Source organism: Thamnophis sirtalis, unplaced genomic scaffold (genome assembly GCF_051295495.1).
Source record: "Thamnophis sirtalis isolate CommonGarterSnake01/CBP01778 unplaced genomic scaffold, rThaSir2_p1.2 scaffold_8, whole genome shotgun sequence".
NCBI classification, from domain to species: domain Eukaryota; kingdom Metazoa; phylum Chordata; class Lepidosauria; order Squamata; family Natricidae; genus Thamnophis; species Thamnophis sirtalis.
Window position 1 is genome coordinate 722123 of NW_028261388.1, and position 22500 is coordinate 744622.

A 22500-nucleotide genomic window follows, 5' to 3' on the forward strand; every position below is an offset into this window, starting at 1 on the left:
AAAGGAGCGGCCACAGGGCGGGGAGCAGGGGGGAGAGGGGGGTGGGTTTGGTATTGGTAATTCATCCACCAACACACTTGGGAAAACGGCATTCAGTTTTGGTCTCCATGACGTAAGAAGACGTGGAGACTTTGGGAAGAGAGCAGAGAAGAGCAAGAGGGATGATTAGGACAGTGTTTTTCAACCTTGGCAACTTGAAGATGTCTGGACTTCAACTCCCAGAATTCCCCAGCCAGCGAATGCTGGCTGGGGAATTCTGGGAGTTGAAGTCCAGACATCTTCAAGTTGCCAAGGTTGAAAAACACTGGATTAGGAGACTGGAGGCTAAAACACACGAAGGATGGTTGCAGGAACTGGGCCTGGCTACTTTGATGAAGAGGAGGGCCAGGGGAGACTCTACGGAAGAGAAAGGCGAAGGGAACACGATAGCCATCTTTCAGTATTTGAGGGGCTGTTACCCCAAAGAAGGGAGACTCAACCTCTTCTCCAAAGGCCCCGGAAGGCAGGACGAGAAGCAACGGATGGAAAGTAATCAAGGAGAGAAGCAGCCTGGAACTAAGGAGAAATCTCCTAACAGTGAGGACAATTAACCCCTGGAACTGCTTGCCACCAGAGGTTGTGGCTGCTCCATCGCTGGAGGTTTTCAAGAAGAGACCGGAGAGCAAAATGGTCTCACAAATGTCCCCGGATAACGTTGCAGAAGCCAACCTGGGTCTAGGGTCTCCTGCCTGAGCAGGGGGTTGGACTAGAAGACCTCCAGGGTCCCTCCCAGCTGTCATTCTGCTACCTCTGGGCTCCCCTTTTGGAGCCCCGTAGAAAAAGCCAGGGCGGACCTTTCGTTCTTGTCCCGGAGCTCCTCCATCTCCTTGGGCTCCAGCTGATCCGCGGCCGCCTGCCGTTCCTGCTGGAGGGTCAGCCGGTCGATGCGCTGCTTCATCACCAGGATCCGCGTATCTACGCAAAGAGCACAAAGCCCCCCTCAGAGCCCCAGGAAGGAGGAGGAGGAGGGGAACGCAACCGTGGCCGGGAACGGCCCGGGCCCCTCCCTGCTCTGCTGCCGCCACAGGGGCTTTGTAGTCCCTTGAGGGCGGGCTGCTTGGGTGGCCTCCGCTCTCCCCCCCGCCCCCACCTTTCTCATCGATGAGCTTCCGGTTCTCGGCCAATTCGCGCTCCAGGTCGTCGCGGTTCTCTCGCTCGGTTTCCAGCAGCTTCTTCATCCTCCGCATCTGGAACTGGGGGGTCTGCATGATCTCCCCCACGGGGGAGGAGGAGGAAGGGGAGGAGGAGCCAGGGAACAGCCTGTCCGGAAGAAGCAGGGGGTTAAAATTCTCTCTCTAAGAAGGGACGGAAGAGGCACAGGTGGTCCATGACACGCAACTCCTCACTTAGTGACCGTTAAGTATCTGAATGAAAATCATGTGACCCTACCCCTGAAGGGTCACATGATTTTCATTCAGATACTTGACAACTGACTCACACTTACGACGTGAGTGACACTGTCCCGGGGCCATGCGATCCCCTTTTGCGACTCTGGGCTAATCACCAGGAGACGGGGAGTTCTAGTCCGGCCTTAGGCAGGAAAGCCGGCTGGGAGACTTTGGGCCTGTCCCTCTCTCCCAGCACAGCCCAGCCCACCCGCCAGGGTTGTTGTGGTGGGGAACACAGGAGGAGGAACATGTGGTGGAGATATTTGCCGCTTTGTATTAAAAATAATAAAATAAAATAAAATAAAGTAAAGTAAAATAATAAAAGTAAAAGTAAAAGTAAAATAAAAGTAAAGGTAAAAGTAAAGGTAAAAGTAAGATAAAAGTAAGATAAAAGTAAGATAAAAGTAAAAGTAAAGTAAAAGTAAAGTAAAAAGTAAAGTAAAAGTAAAAAGTAAAGTTAAAAGTAAAGTAAAGTAAAAGTAGAGTAAAAGAAGTAGAGTAAAAGAAGTAAAGTAAAAGTAAAGTAAAAGTAAAAAGTAAAGTAAAAGTAAAGTAAAAGTAAAGTAAAAGTAAAGTAAAAGTAAAGTAAAAGTAAAGTAAAAGTAAAGTAAAAGTAAAGTAAAAGTAAAGTAAAAGTAAAGTAAAAGTAAAGTAAAAGTAAAGTAAAAGTAAAAGTAGAGTAAAAGAAGTAAAGTAAAAGTAAAGTAAAAGTAAAAAGTAAAGTAAAAAAGTAAAATAAAAGTAAAGTAAAAAGTAAAGTAAAAAGTAAAGTAAAAAGTAAAGTAAAAAGTAAAGTAAAAGTAAAGTAAAAGTAAAGTAAAAGTAAAGTAAAAGTAAAGTAAAAGTAAAGTAAAAGTAAAGTAAAAGTAAAGTAAAAGTAAAGTAAAAGTAAAGTAAAAGTAAAGTAAAAAGTAAAGTAAAGTAAAAGTAAAAGTAGAGTAAAAGAAGTAAAGTAAAAGTAAAGTAAAAGTAAAGTAAAAGTAAAAAGTAAAATAAAAGTAAAGTAAAAGTAAAGTAAAAGTAAAGTAAAAAGTAAAGTAAAAGTAAAGTAAAAGTAAAGTAAAAGTAAAGTAAAAGTAAAGTAAAAGTAAAGTAAAAGTAAAGTAAAAGGTAAAGTAAAAGTAAAGTAAAGTAAAGTAAAAGTAAAGTAAAAGTAAAGTAAAAGTAAAGTAAAAGTAAAGTAAAAGTAAAGTAAAAGTAAAGTAAAAGTAAAGTAAAAGTAAAGTAAAAGTAAAGTAAAAAGTAAAGTAAAAGTAAAGTAAAAGTAAAGTAAAAGTAAAGTAAAAGTAAAGTAAAAGTAAAGTAAAAGTAAAGTAAAAGTAAAGTAAAAGTAAAGTAAAAGTAAAGTAAAAGTAAAGTAAAAGTAAAGTAAAAGTAAAGTAAAAGTAAAGTAAAAGTAAAGTAAAAGTAAAGTAAAAGTAAAGTAAAAGTAAAGTAAAAGTAAAGTAAAAGTAAAGTAAAAGTAAAGTAAAAGTAAAACACAACACACACAACACAAAATAAAGTAAAGTGACAAACTCCCCCTCAGGTCTTACTTATTCATGCCGGAAGAAGAGGCGATCTTGTGTAACTTCAGGAAAGGCACCCCTCGTTTCGGTGGGGTGGTCTCTTCTGAGCTGGCACTGGAGGAACTCGAGGGCGCTGGCACTGGGGGACAGAGGAGAGCAGGCAGGCCGTGAGGCAAAACAGGGCTGAGAAGATGCTCGGACTTCCATTCAACTGGTTGTTCCCCTCCTAAGAGGTTTATTTTAAAAAACCAGTTTTACAGCTGGAGGAAATCTCCCACTGCCAAAGACGCCAGGAGCTGCTTTGTCTCGGAGAAAGTGACAAACGAGCGAGAGCTTTACAGGGACCCAAGTGGAGGGAGGAGGAGGAGGAGGAGGAGGAGGAGGAGGAGGAGGAGGAAAACGGAGACAGGGTCAGCCAGATGAAATGACTGACAGGCTGGGAGTCTAAAGAGGGAAGCCATGATGGGCGTCTCTGCTGTAGCATCCTTCATTTATAAGAGTGAAGCCATCCCGATCTTCTCCACTTAGTGGCCTCCAGACACTCTGGACTACAAGTCCCATTCTGTGTGGCCCTGGATGCTCTCCGATTGGGGGTTTCCGTGCCATGACAAGGGAACTAGGGAACAGCATCCATGCTCTAGTCATTACCTAGTTGGGTCACGAAACATCTGCAAGGAAACCACCAAGAACACACCACTTCTCCTCTCTCCAAACCCCACTCCCTTCTAACACTGATGATGTTCCCTAGTTGGGTCATGAAACGTCTGCAAGGAAACCCCCAGGCTCAGAGAGCACCAAGGACCCCACAGTCCTCCTCCTCCTCCTCCCTTCTCCCTCCTCCTCCTCCTCTTCCTCCTCCCTTCTAACACTGATGATGTTCCCTAGTTGGGTCACGAAACGTCTGCAAGGAAACTCCCCGGCTCAGAGAGCACCAGGGACCCCACAGTCCTCCTCCTCCTCCTCCCTCCTCCTCCTATTCTCCTCCTCCTCTTCCTCCTCCCTTCTAGCACTGATGATGTTCCCTAGTTGGGTCATGAAATGTCTGCAAGGAAACCACCAAGCTCAGAGAGCACCAAGGACCCCACAGTCCTCCCCTCCTCCTCCCATTCCCCCTCTCCTCCTCCTTCTCTCTGGAAACTCCCCTCCCTTCTAGAACTGATGATGTTCCCTAGTTGGGTCATGAAATGTCTGCAAGGAAACCCCCCGGCTCAGAGAGCCCACCGTTTATCCCTTAGCGACAAAGTTTCTCTTCTGTCGGTCAACACGGAGTTCCCGGTCAAAGCAGGCAAGCGTCTCGGTTCCCCCAGCACCTACTTTTCTTTTGGAGGAAGTTCTCCAGATCTTCGCTCAGGCAGTCTTCGTTGTAGAGCATGAAGTTCAGGAACTTGGCCATCTCCGCCTGGGGATCAGAGGGGGAGACAGGCAGCACCCCAGTTATTTGATTGATTGATTTGATTTATTATATTTATATGCCGCCCTTTTCCCGCGAAGGGGACTCAGGGCGGCTTACAACTCAAATGAGGGAAAGGGGTACAGACAAAAAATAATATTATTTTTTAGTTATCCAGAGAAGGATTGGCAAAGGGAATTAGACTGAGCCCACGGCCCCACGCCAGGCCTCAACGCACTTTTCACAGGGGGCGCTGCCCTCCCCAAACTTTATCCTCCAAACCTGGAGAACTAGGAACAGTCCTTGACTTACAACCTCAATGGAGGCCCAAATTTCCACTGCTAAGCAAGGCAGTTGTTAAGTGCCTTTTGCCCGTTTTATGACCTTTCTTGCTACTTTAGTCGTTAAGTGAATCGCTGTACTTGTTCAGTTAGTAACACCGTTGTTCAGTGAACCGCGGCTTCCCCGCGGACTCTGCTGGTCAGAAGGGGAACACGCCGCTCCGGGATACGGCAACCGTCATGAATAGGAGTCAGTTGCGGAAGCATCCAAATTTGATCGCGTGACCACGCAGACGCAGCAACGGTCAGGTGTGGGGAAACGGCCGTAATTTACTTTTTTTCAGCTCCGTTGTTAACGGTCACTAAGCGGACTGTTGTAAGGGAAGGCCTACCCACAGGGCTGAATTGACGGGAGGCAGCTCAAGGGGGTGCCTGCGGAGGGAAAAGGCAGCACGGCCACCCAGATGACCCGGAAGGAGATCTCCCTTACCTGCAGGTCGTATTCGAGCGTGGTCCACTCCCGAGGAATCCTATCGCTCATGGAAGCGTAGTACAAGAGCAGCATCACCACCTGGGAAGAGCAGAGAGAGACAAGAGAGTCACCTGGAGGGGGGTCTCCGGACAGGGGCGGAAGGGGAGGCGGGAGCTCCACCAGATGGCGACGCACCTCTGATTCCGACCCAAGACCCCTGGGAAGACTTTCAACCTGTCCGTCCCGAGGAGGAAATGGGCAGGGAGCTTGGGCACCTGGGCCCAGCCCTCTCCTGGCTGGCCAGGGCCTCCTCCCTGGGGGTGGGGGTAGCAGCTAGACTTATATACCGCTTCATAGGGCTTTCAGCCCTCTCTAAGCGGTTTACAGAGAGTCAGCATATTGCCCCCAACAATCCGGGTCCTCATTTTACCCACCTCGGAAGGATGGAAGGCTGAGTCAACCCTGAGCCGGTGAGATTTGAACAGCCGAACTGCAGAACTAGCAGTCAGCTGAAGTAGCCTGCAGTGCTGCACTCTAACCACTGCACCACCTCGGCTCAGTATCCGAGGGGTGGGGGGTGTCACATGGGGCCGGGCCCAACTTCTGGTGAAGGGGCTGCTTTCAGCCACCTTAAAGGAGGAGGTGGTGCACCCCTACTCAGGAGGCCATCCCTGGGTGTGACCCTTTGGGGGAACTTCCCCCAAAGGTTTGGTTGAGAAGGTGAGAGAGACACAAAGAAGAAGAAAGTGGTTAGTGTGTGTATAAGGAGAATGTTTAATGTTGATATATTATTACTAGAAGATAGAAGGAAAATGGAGAGTCCTATAACATTTTTAAGTGCCCGATATATTCTAATACTAAACGTCGGGAAATAATGTTCCTATGAAGGTGGGAGATGTGGCAAAAGAGGTGTTTGTGCCCAGACGACACGCGGCAGAAGGGAAGGTGGAAGATTTAGTTCTGTAATTGAAAAATAATAAGGTGGAGAGAAGGTGGAAGGTTCCCAGCTCCATCCAGAAGACCCTGGATGAAGGGGGCTCCGGACCCTCTTCAAGCGGGGCTCAGGCCAGGCCTAGGAAGGCAGGGCCGATGCTTCTGGAGGGCTCGGGGTGGGGGGTGATGCATCTATCCTGGCTTTCTGGGTCCCCTCGGGGACTTCCCACCCTGTCAACCAGGATGTCCCTCTGGAGCGATGGGGGTGGGAAAAGGGATGCTGTTTTGCAGGGCTCCCCCACATATTCGCGGTGAATGGCAGGTCTTGTTAGGAAAGACCCAATTGATGACGGAGGAGGGATCAAGAACAGGGATGGCCTGGGGTCATTGTGGAACCCCGAAAGGGCTAGGGCTGCCCCCACTTCAGTTCTTTGGAGCCTATGGGAACTGTTCCCCAGGAACACCTGTGTGGCCAGGTTCCCACATTATAGGCAGAACATACTAAAGCAGTGTTTCTCAACCTTGGCAACTTGAAGATGTCCGGACTTCAACTCCCAGAATTCCCCAGCCAGCGAATGCTGGCTGGGGGATTCTGGGAGTTGAAGTCCGGACATCTTCAAGTTGCCAAGGTTGAGAAACACTGTCCTAGACACTTCAAATGTTCCTCAATCCTTGCATAGGAAGGAATTTTATGCAGACTTTCATATTCTAGATCAGTGTTTCTCAACCTTGGCAACTTGAAGATGTCCGGACTTCAACTCCCAGAATTCCCCAGCCAGCCAATGCTGGCTGGGGAATTCTGAGACTTGAAGTCCGGACATCTTCAAGTTGCCAAGGTTGAGAAACACTGTACTAAAGTGATTAGCTTGAACGCCTGGTTGTTCAGGCCTGACAGGTCTGGTCTTAAGAGCCCTCTTGCGCCAGATGTTTTGGCCTTGGGTCCCTTTCCACCAACCGCCAATCATAATTACTTTCATCTCAACGACTCACAAGAAGCAGGAACAATAGAAGTTAAAAGCAAATGCACCAGGCACGGGGAAACGGACCATCATCCATTCAGAACGAGGGGTAAAACCATGATCAGCAACAGAATTCTCTCTGCCTCAGTAGCCGCCAAGCGCCCCACATCATGGCCAGACCCCTGGGCAGGGGGGGGGGGGCAGATCCAATATCTATAGACGCCACCGGGACACGCAGGGCCAAAGGGTGTGGTATCATTGTAAGCCGCCCGGAGTCCTCCAGGATTGGGCGGCCTATGAATTTAATAAATGAAATTTAATAAATTAAATCATTCGGTTTCTGTAGCCAGAACTGATCCTTCCGTTCGGATTAGTGGTTAAGGCACCAGATTAGAAAGTAGGAAACGGCTGGGAAACTTTATACAGCAATAATACAACAGCAGAGTTGGAAGGGACCCTGGAGGTCTTCTAGTCCAACCCCCTGCCTAGGCAGGAAACCCTATACTGTTCCAGACAAATGGCTATCCAGCATCTTCTGAAAGACTTCCAGGGTTGGGGCCTTCACAACTTCTGGAGGCAACTTCTGTTCCACTGATTAATTGTTCTCACTGTCAGGAAATTCCTCCTCAGTTCTAAGTTGCTTCTCTCCTTGATTAGTTTCCACCCATTGCTTCTTGTTCTGCCCTCAGGTGCCTTGGAGAATAGCCTGACTCCCTCTTCTTTATGGCAACCCCTGAGATATTGGAAGACTGCTATCCTGTCTCCCCTGGTCCTTCTCTTCATTAAACTAGACATAACCAATTCCTGCAAATGATATCATCTGTAAATGATAGTTAGAATAGAATAGATTACCAGAGTTGGAAGGGACCTTGGAGGTCTTCTAGTCCAACCCCCTGCCTAGGCAGGAGAACCCTATACTGTTCCAGACAAATGGCTATCCAGCATTTTCTGAAAGACTTCCAGTGTTGGGGCGTTCACAACTTCTTTGGGCCAATCACCAGGAGACGGGGAGTTCTAGTCCGGCCTTAGGCAGCAAAGCCAGCTGGGAGACTTTGGGCCAGTCCCTCTCTCTCAGCCCAGCCCACCCGCCAGGGTTGTTGTGGTGGGTAAAATAAGAGGAGAAAGTGTGTGGGAGATGCTCGCTCCCTTATTCATGAAAACAATAAAGGTCAGGATAGAAATAAATAGTTCTTGACCGGCTTCCCCTAACCGGCACCTGAGAAATGACCCCGGTCCCTTCCACCCCCAGACTGAGCCTTCCTTCAACCCACCCCAGCCTAACCCAGGCCAGGACCCCCGACCCAGAAAGCCACGAATACCCAGGAGCCGGCCCCACCTTGGCTAACTCCAGTTCTTCTGCTGCTAACAGCTTCTCCTGGGAGACCAGGCTGTGCGGGGAGGCCTTGTGCTTGCAGATTTCTGGAAGGAGACAGGTGGGAGAAGCATAAGTCAACCCCAAATGCCCCCCCCCCCACATCAGGAAACCCCAGAGCCGCCCCCTCCCCCAAAGAGTTCCACCATGGCCCACTTTTGATTGGACCCAACAGCCGCTGCTCTTTGAATCTGGCTTCGGTTTGAGCAGCTGTTCTACAGGTTAGTCCTCGACTCTACAACCGTTCAGTTAGTGACCGTCTGAAGTTACAAGAGCCACTAGGAAAAGGAGCTTCACCCTTAGAGCCAGAGTTTAGGGCTGGGAGGGGGGGGGCGTGGAAGGGGAGAGGGGAGAGGAACGGCCCACAGCCTCTGATAGGGAAAGCTTCAAAGTTTGTGTTGTGCTTGGTGTGTGGGTGTGTTTGTGGGGTCACGAAACGCCTCCCCCCCCCCCCGGCCTCAGCATCCTCCGGTGGAGGGAAACACTTACTCTGAAGGAAGCCGACCACGTGGGCCACCCGTTCGGGCAGACTCTGCTGGGAAACATCCGGCCCCTCGTCTGGGCCGTGTCTGGAAAGAGAGGAAAGCCGTGGGCAGGGGGGGCACCAGGGGGGGGGCACCAGGGTGGAGGTTGAGGTTTATTCAATTTTTTTTTTAATTTTATCAATTTCATCTATACATTCACAATTACATGATCTCATAACTGTTATTAATATGTATTTATAACAATTTTTTTCCCTACTGTTGACAATATACTTGAAGATTGCTTTTTTATCATCCCATAGATCCATCTTATCTTACAACGGTCCTACTTCTTCTTCCCTCCCTCTTTCCTTCCCTCGTTTCTTCTCTCCTACTCCCCTTCCTTCCCTCCCTCCTTCCCCTTCCCTCCTTCCTTTCTTTTCTCCTTCCCTCCTTCCCTCCTTCTCTGCTTCCCTCCTTCCTTCCCTCCCTCCTTCCCCTTCCCTCCTTCTCTCCTTCCCTCCTTCCTTTCTTTTCTCCTTCCCTCCCTCCTTCCCCCTTCCCTCCTTCCCTCCTTCCTTCCTTCCTTCCTTCCTTCCTTCCCTCCTTTCTTTTCTCCTTCCTTTAGGTTTATTCAATTTTTTTTAATTTTATCAATTTCATACATACATTCACAATTATTTGATCTCATAACTGTTATTAATAATATGTATAACAATTTTTCCCTACTGTTAACAATATACTTGAAGATTGCTTTCTTAACATCCCATAGATCCATCTTATCTTACAATGGTCCTACTTCTTCTTCCCTCCCTCTTTCCTTCCCTTGTTTCTTCTCTCCTACTCCCCTTCCTTCCCTCCCTCCTTCCCCTTCCCTCCTTCTCTCCCCTCCTTCCTTCCCTCCTTCCTTCCTTCCCTCCTTTCTTTTCTCCTCTCCTTCCTTTCCCCCTTCCTTCTCGCCTACATTCCCTCCTTCCTTCTCTCCTTCCTCCCTTCCCTCCTCCCTTCCCTCCTTCCTTTTCTCCTTCTCTCCTTCCTTTCCCCCCTCCTTTAGGAGGTTTATTCAATTTATATGCCACCTTCTCCCAAGGACTCAGGGCAGAGTACAACATTAAAAGAAACACATACTACGAAAGTTAAAAAGAAATTGAATAGGATATCCCCAAACCCAATTAAAATTAACAATGACACATTTATTTAAAAGAATTCAAATTAAAATTAACAATAATCAATACTGCGGTTGCCCAAAATGGGGTGCAGAAGGGGTTGCGTGCGCATACGCAGGGGGCCGAGGCACGGGAGGGGAGGGGGGGGACGCACGCGTTGTACCAAGGATGTGGGCACGCGTACGTGTGTGCACGTGCTTTCGGCACCCGAGGACCAAAGGCTTAGCCATTGCTGTGCCCACGGGAGGAATGCCGGATTCTGTCTTACATTTTGCCGATGATCTTGAGGAAGAGGCTGCAATCCTGGAGCTGAGACAGAGAAGTCACGGCATCGCCCAGCTTCAGGCTGTTCACCTGCGGAGGAGGAGAGAGACTTCAGAGGCCGGCTGGCAAGGGGCCGAGTGCCACGCTGGCCAAGGAGGGAGCTGGTAGATGGCCACGATACACGCCGGGTGGGAAAACTCAGCTGGAGGAACGTGTGGGAAGGGGACCCTCTTTGGGGGAATTAATAAATTCTGGCCCATGCCCAGAAACAACATTAGGGCTCACTTTGTTTCCACGCTTTCAAACTTTAAGGCATTTTTAACGCTCCCAGTTTAGCGAAAGAAGGCATTTATTTCTATTTCTAGTAGATGGTTGCCATATTTAATGAGCCACATCCTATTTCCCCATGCTAAATATGACTAATAAACCCTAAAACCATAAACAGGAAGAGCTGCCAAGCAGCTCAGGCAGATGTAAAAGCATCCGATCACGTCTCACAGGCGCTCACTTTAAGATGAGTGGACTTCAACTCCCAGAATTCCTGAGCCAGCCATTCTGGCTGGCTCAGGAATTCTGGGAATTGAAGTCCACCAGCCTGTTAACGTTGCCATGAATTGCCCATCCCTGTTCCAAAAGGTTCTCGGCCATAAAGAAGGGCTCCTTTACCCAGGCCAGGAGCACCGAGGCTCTGGTGTTGTGAAGCGACATCTTTGCGTCTTCCCAGGTTACATTCAAACCTGTGGGAGGAAGAGAAAGAAGGGAATTAACCGTTAAGTTCGGATAAAGGAGGTTTGCAACCCACTTAGATTTAGATTTATTTTATTTGTATGCCGCCCTTCTCCGGGAGGGGCTCAGGCCGGCGAACAACTCAAAGGGGGAAAAGGGGAACATAGAACACAATACAAGTAGTTAAAATAGCCAAGAATCACACGACCACACAGGTCGAGAGGGGAGGGGAATTCATCAACCCCAGGCCTGTCGGCAAAGCCAGGTTTTGACGGCTTTTCGGAAGGCCTGGAGAGAGGGAAAGAAGGAGAAGCAGAGATGGCTAGATTGACTTTTTTTTTTCAATCCAAAGAAGAGAATATATTTAATTTTGTTCCTATTTGGAAATTGCTTCCATATTTTTGGCTTGCAATGGGGGGGGGGGAGGAAACTTTGATTTTGTTTCTGCTGATTAGATAGTTGTGGTGCTACAGAAATGACTGGCTAGCATTATACCTCTAATGTTGTGTAAAAGTAAATAGTTGAGGTTGCAATGTTGTTTATCTTCTACTGTGCTCAAGAGAGTTGGAAGTCGGTGCCTTTTTCTTTTCTCTTTACTCCACATTTTCTCCTTCCCCCACTTTAGTTTTCTATTGCTTTTCAAAATCACTCTTTGTATTTTATACTTCGATAAACTAATAAAAATCTATTATAGGAAAAAAACCAAGGGGAGTCAAGAATGAGCTCCATGTAGAATTCCGGGCTAACATAAATCAAATTATGCAGCTGACGGTCAAAACAAGCCCAACGGGTTCCTCCTTTCCTTCAGGAGGTCCTTAGCGTCAGATCTGGCCAATTCCCCACAGCGATTTAGCACAAGTCCCCAAATACACACACAAGACTGAGGCTGCTGCATTCAGGCCTCTCATCTTCAGATGAACAGAGTTGGGAGGGACCTTGGAGGTCATCTAGTCCAACCCAAGCAGGAGACCCTACACCATTTCTGACCGATGGCAGTCCAGTCTCTTCTTGAAGGCCTCCAGGGGTGAAGCTCCCACAACCTCTGAAGGCAACTTCTCTTCCGTGGGTTGATTGATCTCACTGTCGGGAAATTCCTCCTTATTTCCAGGTTGAATCTCTCCTTGGTCAGTTCCCATCCATTCCTTCTCTGGCATTCAAGTGTTTTGGAGAAGAGCTTGACTTTTTTTAAAAAGTGACTTATGGTTATTTTTGCAATTATTGCAGCATCCTCATGGACACGAGTTCAAAATTTGGATGGTTCACATTTATGACGGCCGCAGTGCCCCAGGGTCACCTGATCCCTTTTTGCGACCTTCTGGCAAGCAAAGTCAACGGGGAAACCCAGATTCACTTCACTGTGCTAGTAACTTATCAACTGCAATGATTCACTTAACAACTGCAGCAAGGAAGGTTGTAAAATGGGGCTGTGGGAAATTATCATCCAGCCCTCTCCCAGAAAAATGAAATATCCTAGGAAATATTGAAAAGGCAGAATATTTCTCTGGATGTGAAAAGAAAGAAACATGTTTTAAAAGACAGAATAGTTGCCTGTAGCTTCCTGCCCATCCCCAGTTAATGGGCCATTGAGAAGGCCAGACTAGCCCACTTTACATAATAAAGACTTCTCCTCACTGCAGCTGTAGGGGGAAGGGATATTACTCAACTCTCCACATGGCATCTGAGAACTCATACCTGTATTCAAAACAGCCTAGAGAGTAGCCCCCTGCATGGCCCCATGGGAGTCTGACAACCAATCAGAATACATTTCTTACACAGGAACAGGAAACAGAGAGGTGGGACTAAAGAGGGTATAAAAAGCCTAGCAAGCCCCTCCCTCAGCCCTTCTCTTCTTCTCCACCAACATTGAAGCATGTGATCACCTTTTCCGTCCAGGAGCTCAAGCCACGTGGTCCTGTCCAACAATAAACCATCTTTCCAAGCAGCCTCCATGTCTCCAGTGTCTTTTTCCCCACTTGGAGCTGAAGCCAGAAGGACATTTCTTCCAACAATACTTTGTAGGGAACGTGGCTGGAACGGCTTAAAAATCTCAAAAAGAGCAGGCATTGACCGCCAAAGGCAGCCTGTTAATGAAAAAAATACTAAGTCTTTTAAGTCTAGTGGTTGCTTCCAGACAGTTGTTCCCTGTGGGTGTGCTGTGGGTGTGTGTGTGTGTTGTGTTAAGTGCTAGCCAGTCTGCCTGCCCCCTTCCAGGCCTCCTGTGCTGCTGCGTAGGGATTTTGCAAATGTGGGCCATCCCTCACAAGTCAGCTGCTGCTCTGTGGTGTGCGAGCTGACTTTGGGGCTTGAAAAGAAAATCCAGCGTAGGTCACAGGCACAATGTTGGCAAAGGATTCCACGCAAAATAGGAGCTGCTCCTGGTGGGTTTGGAGGTTGCAAGCCGCAAAAAGGAAGCGGTGGCCATGAGCTTTTAGGATTTCACGGGGGGGGGGGGGGGAAGAGATAAAATCCCAAGGAAACGTGTGAGCTTCTACAAGTAGTCCTACCTGACTTATGACCACAGTTGAGCCCCACATTTCTGTTGCTAAGCGAGAGAATTAAATGAGTTTTGCCCTGTTGAAAGAAATGTCTTTCAACTGGGGGCTACTCTCTAGGCTGTTTTGAATCCAGGTATAGATGAGGTCTCAGATGCCATGTGGAGAATTGAGTAACGTTCCAATATCCCTTCCCCCTGCAGCTGCAGTGGAGAAGTCTTTATTATGTAAAGTGGGCTAGCCTGGCCTTCTCAATGGCCTGTTGACAAAGTGTGGATGGGGCAGGAAGCTACAGGCACCTATTCTGTCTTTTAAAGCATGTTTCTTTCTTTTCACATCCAGAGAAATATTCTGCCTTTTCAATATTTCCTAGGATATTTCATTTTTCCGGGAAAGGGCTGGATGATAACTTCCCACAGTATGTTATACAGTTGGGGAGTGGGAGAAAGAGGCAGGTCCCAAGTATTACTGCCACTTTATAAAGCCTTAGTAAGGCCACGCTTTGGGATGCCGCACCCAGCTTTGCTCACGTTAAAGAAAGATGTTGAGACTTTGAAAAAAAGGACAGAGAAGAGCAACGAAGATGATTAAAGGTTGTCTGGAGATAAAAACACATGAAGAACCAGTGGCAGGATTTGGGCTTGGCTGATCTAGAGAAAAGAAGGACTGGGATGGGGGTGGGTGTGGGGGTGGGTGGGGGAGACAGATGATAGCAGCATTCCAATATTTGAGGGGGTGCCGCAGAGAAGAGGGGGTCGAGCTATTCTCCAAAGCACCTCAGGACAAGAAGCAACGGATGGAAACTAATCCAGGAGAGAAGCAACTTGGAATTAAGGAGAACTTCCTAACAGTGGGGGACACAACCAGTGGAACGGAAGAGGTTGTAGATCAGTGTTTCTCAACCTTGGGGACTTTAAGTCCTGTGGACTTCAACTCCCAGAATCCCCCAGCCAGCTATGCTGGCTGGGGGATTCTGGAGTTGAAGTCCACAGGACTTAAAAGTTCCCACGGTTGAGAAACAATGTTGTAGATGCTCCATCACTGGGGATTTTTAAGAAGAGATTGGACAACCACTTGTCTGAAATTGGGATATTCAGCTTGGGAAGAGAAAAAGGGAGCTGACGGACACTTTAGTCCCTGCAGGTTAAAAATAAAATTCTCTAAAACACTGCATGTTTCTCCACCTTAGCCTCTCTCAAATCTGTGGACTTCCAATTCCCAGAATCCCCCAGCCAGCTGTGTGTTGAAGTCCACTTGAAAGTAGCTGGGGTTGAAACCACGAATTATCAAACCACAATTCATTTTTCAAAAAAAAAAGCTGTAGTAAACTTATCCCAAATTAGGAGGAATTTTACGCTGCTCGGCAACTTTTCCTCTTTCGATCTGGCCCAGGATCTTGGATGGCTTCTACCGCTCCTCCCATTTTAAAAATACCCATTAAAACGGAATAGTAATCCTTTCATTCAGCTAAAGCGCCTTTAACTTTTCTGCAAAAATTAAGGGAATCTAAACGCAGAGCCCGAGGGCACCGCGCAGGGCTCAATGTTCCCGTGATGCAACCGACCTAGTTTAAAGATGAGCTGCCAAATGTGTCACTTGTACATGTGGGGTTACATGACGGCTTTTTTGTGTGTTAATTATGACATGCAAATCCTTTTCTAAGGGCAGGCATGGACAAATGTCTGACTCTCACACCCTGCACACTTATTGCATTCCCTAAACAGCACGACTGAAAGCAGTTTAATTATCTTTCACATCATCTCATCCAGCAAGATGGCGTGAAGCTTCTCCGTCCAACCCCTGGACTCTGACCTCCCTTAGTTTGGCCACCATCCCAAGGACTCTACCAGCCAGCCACACCTCGGCAAAGCTGCACCCAGAAATCGCCTGGTTCCTCTGCAGCATACAGTCGTAAATAGATGGTTCGAGAAATGAATCCCAACCTATGGGGCTAGAAAATGCAAAGTGTGGAAGTCCACGCGTGGCACTTGCTGACCCCTTAGAACAGTGTTTCTCAACCTTGGCCACTTGAAGATGTCCGGACTTCAATTCCCAGAATTCCCCAGCAGTGGTTAGGACAGTGTTTCTCAACCTTGGCCACTTGAAGATGGGGAAGTGTCTAGGACAGTGTTTCTCAACCTTGTCCACTTGAAGATGTCCGGGACTTCAACTCCCAGAATTCCCCAGCCAGCATTCGCTGGCTGGGGAATTCTGGGAGTTGAAGTCCGGACATCTTCAAGTGGACAAGGTTGAGAAACACTGCCTTAGAAGAATCCACAGGGATCAAGCCACGCTTTCCCCAAAAGAGAGTTTTCCTTGCATTTTCCCCAGTAAATAGTTTAAATGTAAACAACAGAACAATTAAAGGATTACCAAGAATACCAAACAGTCCTACCAACACTGGCAGGGCAAGCTACTGTATATAAGTAGAGGGCAGATCTCCCCTCCCTTCCAACACTGATGATGTTCCCTAGTTGGGTCGTGAAACGTCTGCAAGGAAGGAGCCCACAGTCTTCTTCCTCCTCTCCACAAACTGCCTTCCCTTCCAGCACTGATGATGTTCCCTAGTTGGGTCGTGAAACGTCTGCTAGAAGATCACCCAGCTCAGAGGGCACCAAGGACCCCACAGTTCGACCCTGAGCTTCGTGTATTCTTCTTCTATGGCTGGCTGGGGAATTCCGGGAGTTGCATGAGGTAGAGAAGCTTTAAAGGATTTCTACCCTCCTCTACTAACCTCGCAGAGGTCGCAGAAGGGGATCACGAGACCCCGGAACTCTGCAACTGTCATAAACGCGCTGCGGTTTCTCCCTCAACTTACGATTACGATTGAGGCCAAAATTCATGCTGCTAAGCGAAACGTTTGTTTTGTCCCATTTTATGACCATTCTTGCTACAATTGTTAAAAGTGAACCACTGAATTCTGGGAGTTGTCCAAGTGTAGGGAGTTACAACCCACCCCCCTCTCCTAGGAAAATGAAATATCCTGGGAAATATTGAAAAAGGCAGAATATTATATTTTCCCTGGATCAGAAATGGAGAAACATGTTTTTAGGCAGGAAGCAGACTCACTCTTAATGGCCCCCACCTTCAATGGGCCACTAAAAAGCCAGGGCCGGTCTACTCTACATAACAAAGACCTCCACCCTTCAGCTCCACGGTGACGGGATTAAGGCATGATAGTATCGGCCCTTTACCCATCTCACCACAGGGCACCTGGGAAGAAGCCAGGCTCAACCACACCTGGACTCAAAAGGCAGCCTAGAGAGATGCCCCTGCATTGCCCCATGGGGGTCTGACAACCAATCAGAATGCAAGCTCAAGATCAAAGGCCAGAGAGGGCATAAAACCAGGGACTTTCAGCACCTCTGCCTCTTTTTCTTCTTCTCCACCCAACATCTGGAAGCATCTGATGACCCCCCCCCTTTCCTGTTCAGGAGCTCAAGCCACGTGACCCTGTCCACCATTAAAACCATCTTTCCAAGCAGCCTCCGTGTCTCCAGTCTCTTTTCCCCCACTTGGAACTGAACCCAGAAGGACGTTTCTTCCAACACAAAGTTAGGCATGCTGGCGGGGGGGATTCTGGGATTTGAAGTCCGTGTGTCTTAAAGTTGCCACGCTTGGGGTTCTCTCCCCCCTCCCCCCGCATTTAGGAAAGCTGGAGACTCAAAGGCTGCAGAATCCCCACATTATGCTAAGCCCCCCAGTAATCAGGGCCCTTCTTTCAATAGCAATAGCAATAGCAATATAGCAATAGCAGTAGACTTATATACCGCTTCATAGGCCTTTCAGGCCTCTCTAAGCGGTTTACAGAGAGTCAGCATATTGCCCCCAACAATCTGGGTCCTCATTTTACCCACCTTGGAAGGATGGAAGGCTGAGTCAACCCTGAGCCGGTGAGATTTGAACCGCTGACCTGCTGATCTAGCAGTAGCCTGCAGTGCTGCATTTAACCACTGCGCCACCTTGGCTCTTACTTCAACCCAGATTATAACCCCAGCGCACACATCCATCAGCAGCTCTCTCTCGCTCCCGCTTTGCAATCAAAGACCTCCAGGCCCCCAATAAGATCAGCTCAGCCCCGCAGCCGCTCAGCTGTTAAGTAACCAAAAGCTGGAAAGAAGGGTGACCGGATCTCGCTTGCTCCGGAAAGCTTGCGGTGGTAGCGGCAGCAGTTCAAGATGGGGTTGCATAAAACCTTCTAAACCTGATAAAGGGGCAGAGGAGGGGAACCAACAGAGCGGGTCAGTGGGTGGGTGGGAATGCCGGGTCTTGAAGTCCATAGGTCTTGAAGACACCCCCCCCCCCAAGAGACAAGCTCTCTCTGAAGGGCCAGGGCGCTGCCACCGCCACGGTGCTCCAAGCATAACTTAGAGCCGAGGTGGCGCAGTGGTTAGAGTGCAGCACTGCAGGCTACTTCAGCTGACTGCTAGTTCTGCAGTTCGGCTGTTCAAATCTCACCGGCTCAGGGTTGACTCAGCCTTCCATCCTTCCGAGGTGGGTGAAATGAGGACCCAGATTGTTGGGGGCGATATGCTGACTCTGTAAACCGCTTAGAGAGGGCTGAAAGCCCTATGAAGCGGTATATAAGTCTAACTGCTATTGCTATTGCTATTGCTATGCTATGCTTATCTATCTATCTATCTATCTATCTATCTATCTATCTATCTATCTATCTATCTATCATCTATCTATCATCTATCTATCTATCTATCTATCTATCTATCATCTATCTATCATCTATCTATCTATCTATCTATCTATCTATCTATCTATCTATCTATCTATCTATCTATCTATCTATCTATCTATCTATCTGCAATATTGCAGGTTAACTCTGCTCAGTGCCAGGAGTTCGTTCCTGGTTGACTCAGCCTTCCGTCTCCCGAGGTGGGTGAAATGAGGACCCGGATTGTTGTTGGGGGCGATATGCTGACTCGCTAAACCGCTTAGAGAGGGCTGAAAGCCCCAGGAAGCGGTATATAAGTCTAACTGCTATTCTCCGGCTTCTAAACTCTGGAGATCCGCAGCCGAGTCTTCCCGGCTCTGGGAATACGCTCTTATAGTCCGAAAACTACGGTAGATGATTTCCCCAACAAGGTTCGTTCCCTGAGATTGTGGTTTAGTTTTTTGTTACCAGGCGAGGCAAGATCTTCATTGGAGTTGAAACTCCCCATCCTATCTCCGCTGAAGATCTTAGCTCGCCTGGTAACGAAACACAACGGAAACCAACCCTCCTCCTCCACCTGAGCTACAGGTATCGTATTCACCACTATTACAAAACCCCTAACGTTAAGCAAGCATGGCCCGGGGGGGGGCACCTTGGTTCGGTGCCTCGTGTGAACACGGCCAACATGTGTCACAATATTCCATTCTCAGGCCAGGTGCTTCTCATCCCGTTTTTCCAGAAAGGGGAATCGTTGGTGCAGCACGACGTTCAGGAAATCGTACACCCAGTTGTATTTACAACCTGAATTTTGCTAAGTGAGCAAATCCAGAAACTCTAAGGCAGTGTTTCTCAACCTTGTCCACTTGAAGATGTCCGGACTTCAACTCCCAGAATTCCCCAGCCAGCGAATGCTGGCTGGGGAATTCTGGGAATTGAAGTCCCGGACATCTTCAAGTGGACAAGGTTGAGAAACACTGTCCTAGACACTTCCCCATCTTCAAGTGGCCAAGGTTGAGAAACACTGCTCTAAGGCGATACGGCGTCCAGTGGATTCCCTGGTCAAAGGATGAAACGGCTCCGCCTGGATCTTATTCCTTCCTACATCTATTTACTAAGTTCATCCACCACTGCAAACACAAAATGAATTCCCAATGGGTCAATTAAAACGAAAAGCAAAGGGGAAAAAAACAATACGTAACCCCAGGCAGCAACTGAAATCAGCTTTAAGTTTCAAAATGCCGCGTGGACAGTCTCTCTCTTTAAAACTTCACCGCCGCAACAATGGAAGCAGGGCTGCTCTAGGCATTCCTCTTGCTGCTCCTTTGGGGTCACAGCCCCCCCAACCAGGGGGGAATGAGCCCAGGACAAATACAAGCCTGGGCTCTGTCCTTGACTTATGACCACAACTGAATTTGCTGCTAAGGTGTTCATTGAGTGAGCTGTTGCCACATTTCGTGACCCTTTTTTCCCCCCACAGTTGTTAAGTGAATCGCTGCACTTGTTAAGTTTGTAACATGGTTGTTAAGTGAATCCGGCTTCCCCATTGATTCTGCTTGTCAGAAGGTTGCAAAAGGGGAACATATGACCCCGGGAGGCTAGAACCGTCACAAATATAACGGTTTCCAGTTGCCAAGCTTTTGAATTTTTATTTTATTTATTTATTTATTTATTTATTAGACTTATATACCGCTTCATAGAGCTTTCAGCCCTCTCTAAGCGGTTTACAAATTTTTTTTAGCAAATTGAGTCAGCAACTTGCCCCCACAGTCTGGGTCCTCATTTCACCCACCTCGGAAGGATGGAAGGCTGAGTCAACCTTGAGCCTGGTGAGATTAGAACCGCTGAACTGCAGATAACAGTCAGCTGAAGTGGCCTGCAGTACTGCACTCTAACCACTGCGCCACCTCGTCTCTTGATCATGTGACCATGGGGATAATAATAACAACAACAACAACAACAACAACAACAACAAAGCGTACAATTTATTGATATTGCTGTACCGGGAGACGCCAGAGTCGAAGAAAAAGAACTGAGCATGAAAGATCACAAAAATAACGCAACCTGGCCCCCAAAACTATGCGATTATGGATGAAACATGTAACAGGGACACCCATTGTCATTGGGGCACTTGGCACCATATGCCCAAGAATTTTTAAAAAATACACCAAGAAATTGCAGCTTCCTGAAATAGCAGCAGCAGAACTGCAAAAACACTGTGCTACTCGGAACATGATGTATTTTAAGGAGATACCTGGTCGATACCTAAGATGCTGGCAGGAACCAGTGTCCACCATCAATAATATTTGCGATGCATTTTAAATGTTCAGTTGACTGAGTTTCATATTTGATGATGATGATGATAATGATAATAATGATGATGATAATAGTAATAGCCAATAATAATAAGGGTTTGCTTTGATTTTGAAACCAAGTCTCTCAACTGGAATGTTCCAATAGAATGTTCTTTTTGTTTTGTTTTTTTTAAAAAAATCTGGAGGTATTTTGCATCTTTGAGAAATGAAAAAAAATAACAAGAACCTAAAGGCAAAACTTTGCTCCTGTTTTAGAAAGGACGGAAAGCAGTTGTCCCTGACACCTACTGGATAGCAAGAGATTTAAATCATAATTTTTAAAGAGCAGCCGTCATCTGCCCTGCAGTGGCTTCTCCTCTGACCTGCTGTTGACAGTCCCAATATTGCAGAGTGCACAGCCTCCTGCTACATAACTGAGCTCCTTAATGCTGAATAAATTATGAATGTATCTTCAATAGAAAGCTATAGATTTTTTTACTCCAAAAGCACTTTATTAAAATAAATTTGATAAAAATACAAAAAAAAAACCTGATTTAAAATTTAAAAATCTGATATATTTTTTTAAACGATTTTTATCCACCCTGGCCTTTTAAAAGGTGCTGTTGCCATAAAGCAGAAGTTCAAACCAGTGTTTCTCAACCTTGGCCAACTTGAAGTCCTGTGGACTTCAATTCCCCAGAATCCCCCAGCCAGCACACCTGTGCTGGCTGGGGGATTCTGGCAGTTGAAGTCCACAGGACTTCAAGTTGGCCAAGGTTGAGAAACACTGACTGTGCTTTGCAGCAGCCCTCTCTAAGCCAGCCTCTTGGCCCCGACAAGCTGGGCCTTCATGCAAAAAAGTTTAGGCAAAAGTTAAGAATAAAGTGAGTTAATTTTTCCCAGGCTTTTCCACCTGCCTGATTAGTCTGTTATTGGGGATTAGGGGGAAATCCAGGAGTTTCCATAAATCCATAAAACAACCATTTATTTAGTGACTGATTGAACTTCAAACAGCACTGGGGGGAAAAGGGACTTACGACCAGTTCTCATACTTATGACCGTAGCGACATCCCGAGTCACACGATCAAACTTCAGGCAACGAGCTTGTATTTACGACGGTTGTGGTCACATCACACACACACACACACAATTTGGAACCTTCCCAGCTGGTTTCTGACAAGCAGAGCCAATTGGGGGGGGGAGCTGGATTCACTTAACGACCGCTTGATTCATTGAACGACTGCAGTCATTCACTTAACATATAAATAAACAATCTATCTATCTATCTATCTATCTATCTGTCTGTCTATCTATCTATCTATCTATCTATCTATCTATCTATCTATCTATCTAACAACTTTGGCAAAATGGTCGTAAAATTATGCATGACTCAGTGAATAATAGCAATAGCAGTAGACTTATATACCGCTTCATAGGCCTTTCAGCCCTCTCTAAGCGGTTTACAGAGAGTCAGCATATTGCCCCCAACAATCTGGGTCCTCATTTTACCCACCTCGGAAGGATGGAAGGCTGAGTCAACCCTGAGCCGGTGAGATTTGAACCGCTGAACTGCTGATCTAGCAGTCAGCCTGCAGTGCTGCATTTAACCACTGCGCCACCTTGGCTCCTGATCTCGATTGTAGTCGTAAGTCAAGGACTGTCCGTGTCCCCCTTTCTCTGCATCCAGAGCAGCCCCCAGTAGGTAACAGCCAGAGGTTAACAGCTGGTTGGTTCTGCCCAGGAGGTGCAACCTCAACAGGGCCAAACATCTGTCAGTCAAGAGCAGCTGTGTGGGAAGGTTGGCAGATGGTTTCCCCACAGAGACCGAAATGGCTTTTTAGAGCATGGAGGATTTATGGCAAGGGGCTCAACCTGGGACATTAAGAATCCCGGGGGACACACCGATTGCAACCCCTTGGGAGTAGCTGTCAGAGTACAGGTAGTCCTCAATTTACGACCACCATTGAGCCCAACATTTGCCAAGCAATAGCAATAGCAATAGCAGTTCGACTTCTATACCGCTTCATAGGGCTTTCAGCCCTCTCTAAGCGGTTTACAGAGTCAGCATTTTGCCCCCAACAACAATCTGGGT

At 47.4% G+C, this 22500-nt stretch overlaps 1 protein-coding gene across 1 annotated transcript in view; it reads right to left on the minus strand.

Annotated features, from left to right (window-relative positions):
* Positions 1-680: 680 nt before the first annotated feature.
* Positions 681-22500, minus strand: part of LOC148044240 (nuclear mitotic apparatus protein 1-like) — a 30818-nt gene continuing 8998 nt past the window's right edge. The window contains exons 2-10 of the mRNA XM_087720927.1: positions 10900-10970; positions 10238-10323; positions 8832-8911; positions 8307-8389; positions 5097-5177; positions 4250-4334; positions 2963-3074; positions 1130-1299; positions 681-954 (exon numbers count right to left, since the gene is read on the minus strand). Of these exons, the coding sequence (XP_087577053.1) occupies positions 776-954; positions 1130-1299; positions 2963-3074; positions 4250-4334; positions 5097-5177; positions 8307-8389; positions 8832-8911; positions 10238-10323; positions 10900-10941 (918 nt within the window). The 5' untranslated portion in view covers positions 10942-10970 and the 3' untranslated portion in view covers positions 681-775. The remainder of the gene's footprint in view (positions 955-1129; positions 1300-2962; positions 3075-4249; positions 4335-5096; positions 5178-8306; positions 8390-8831; positions 8912-10237; positions 10324-10899; positions 10971-22500) is intronic.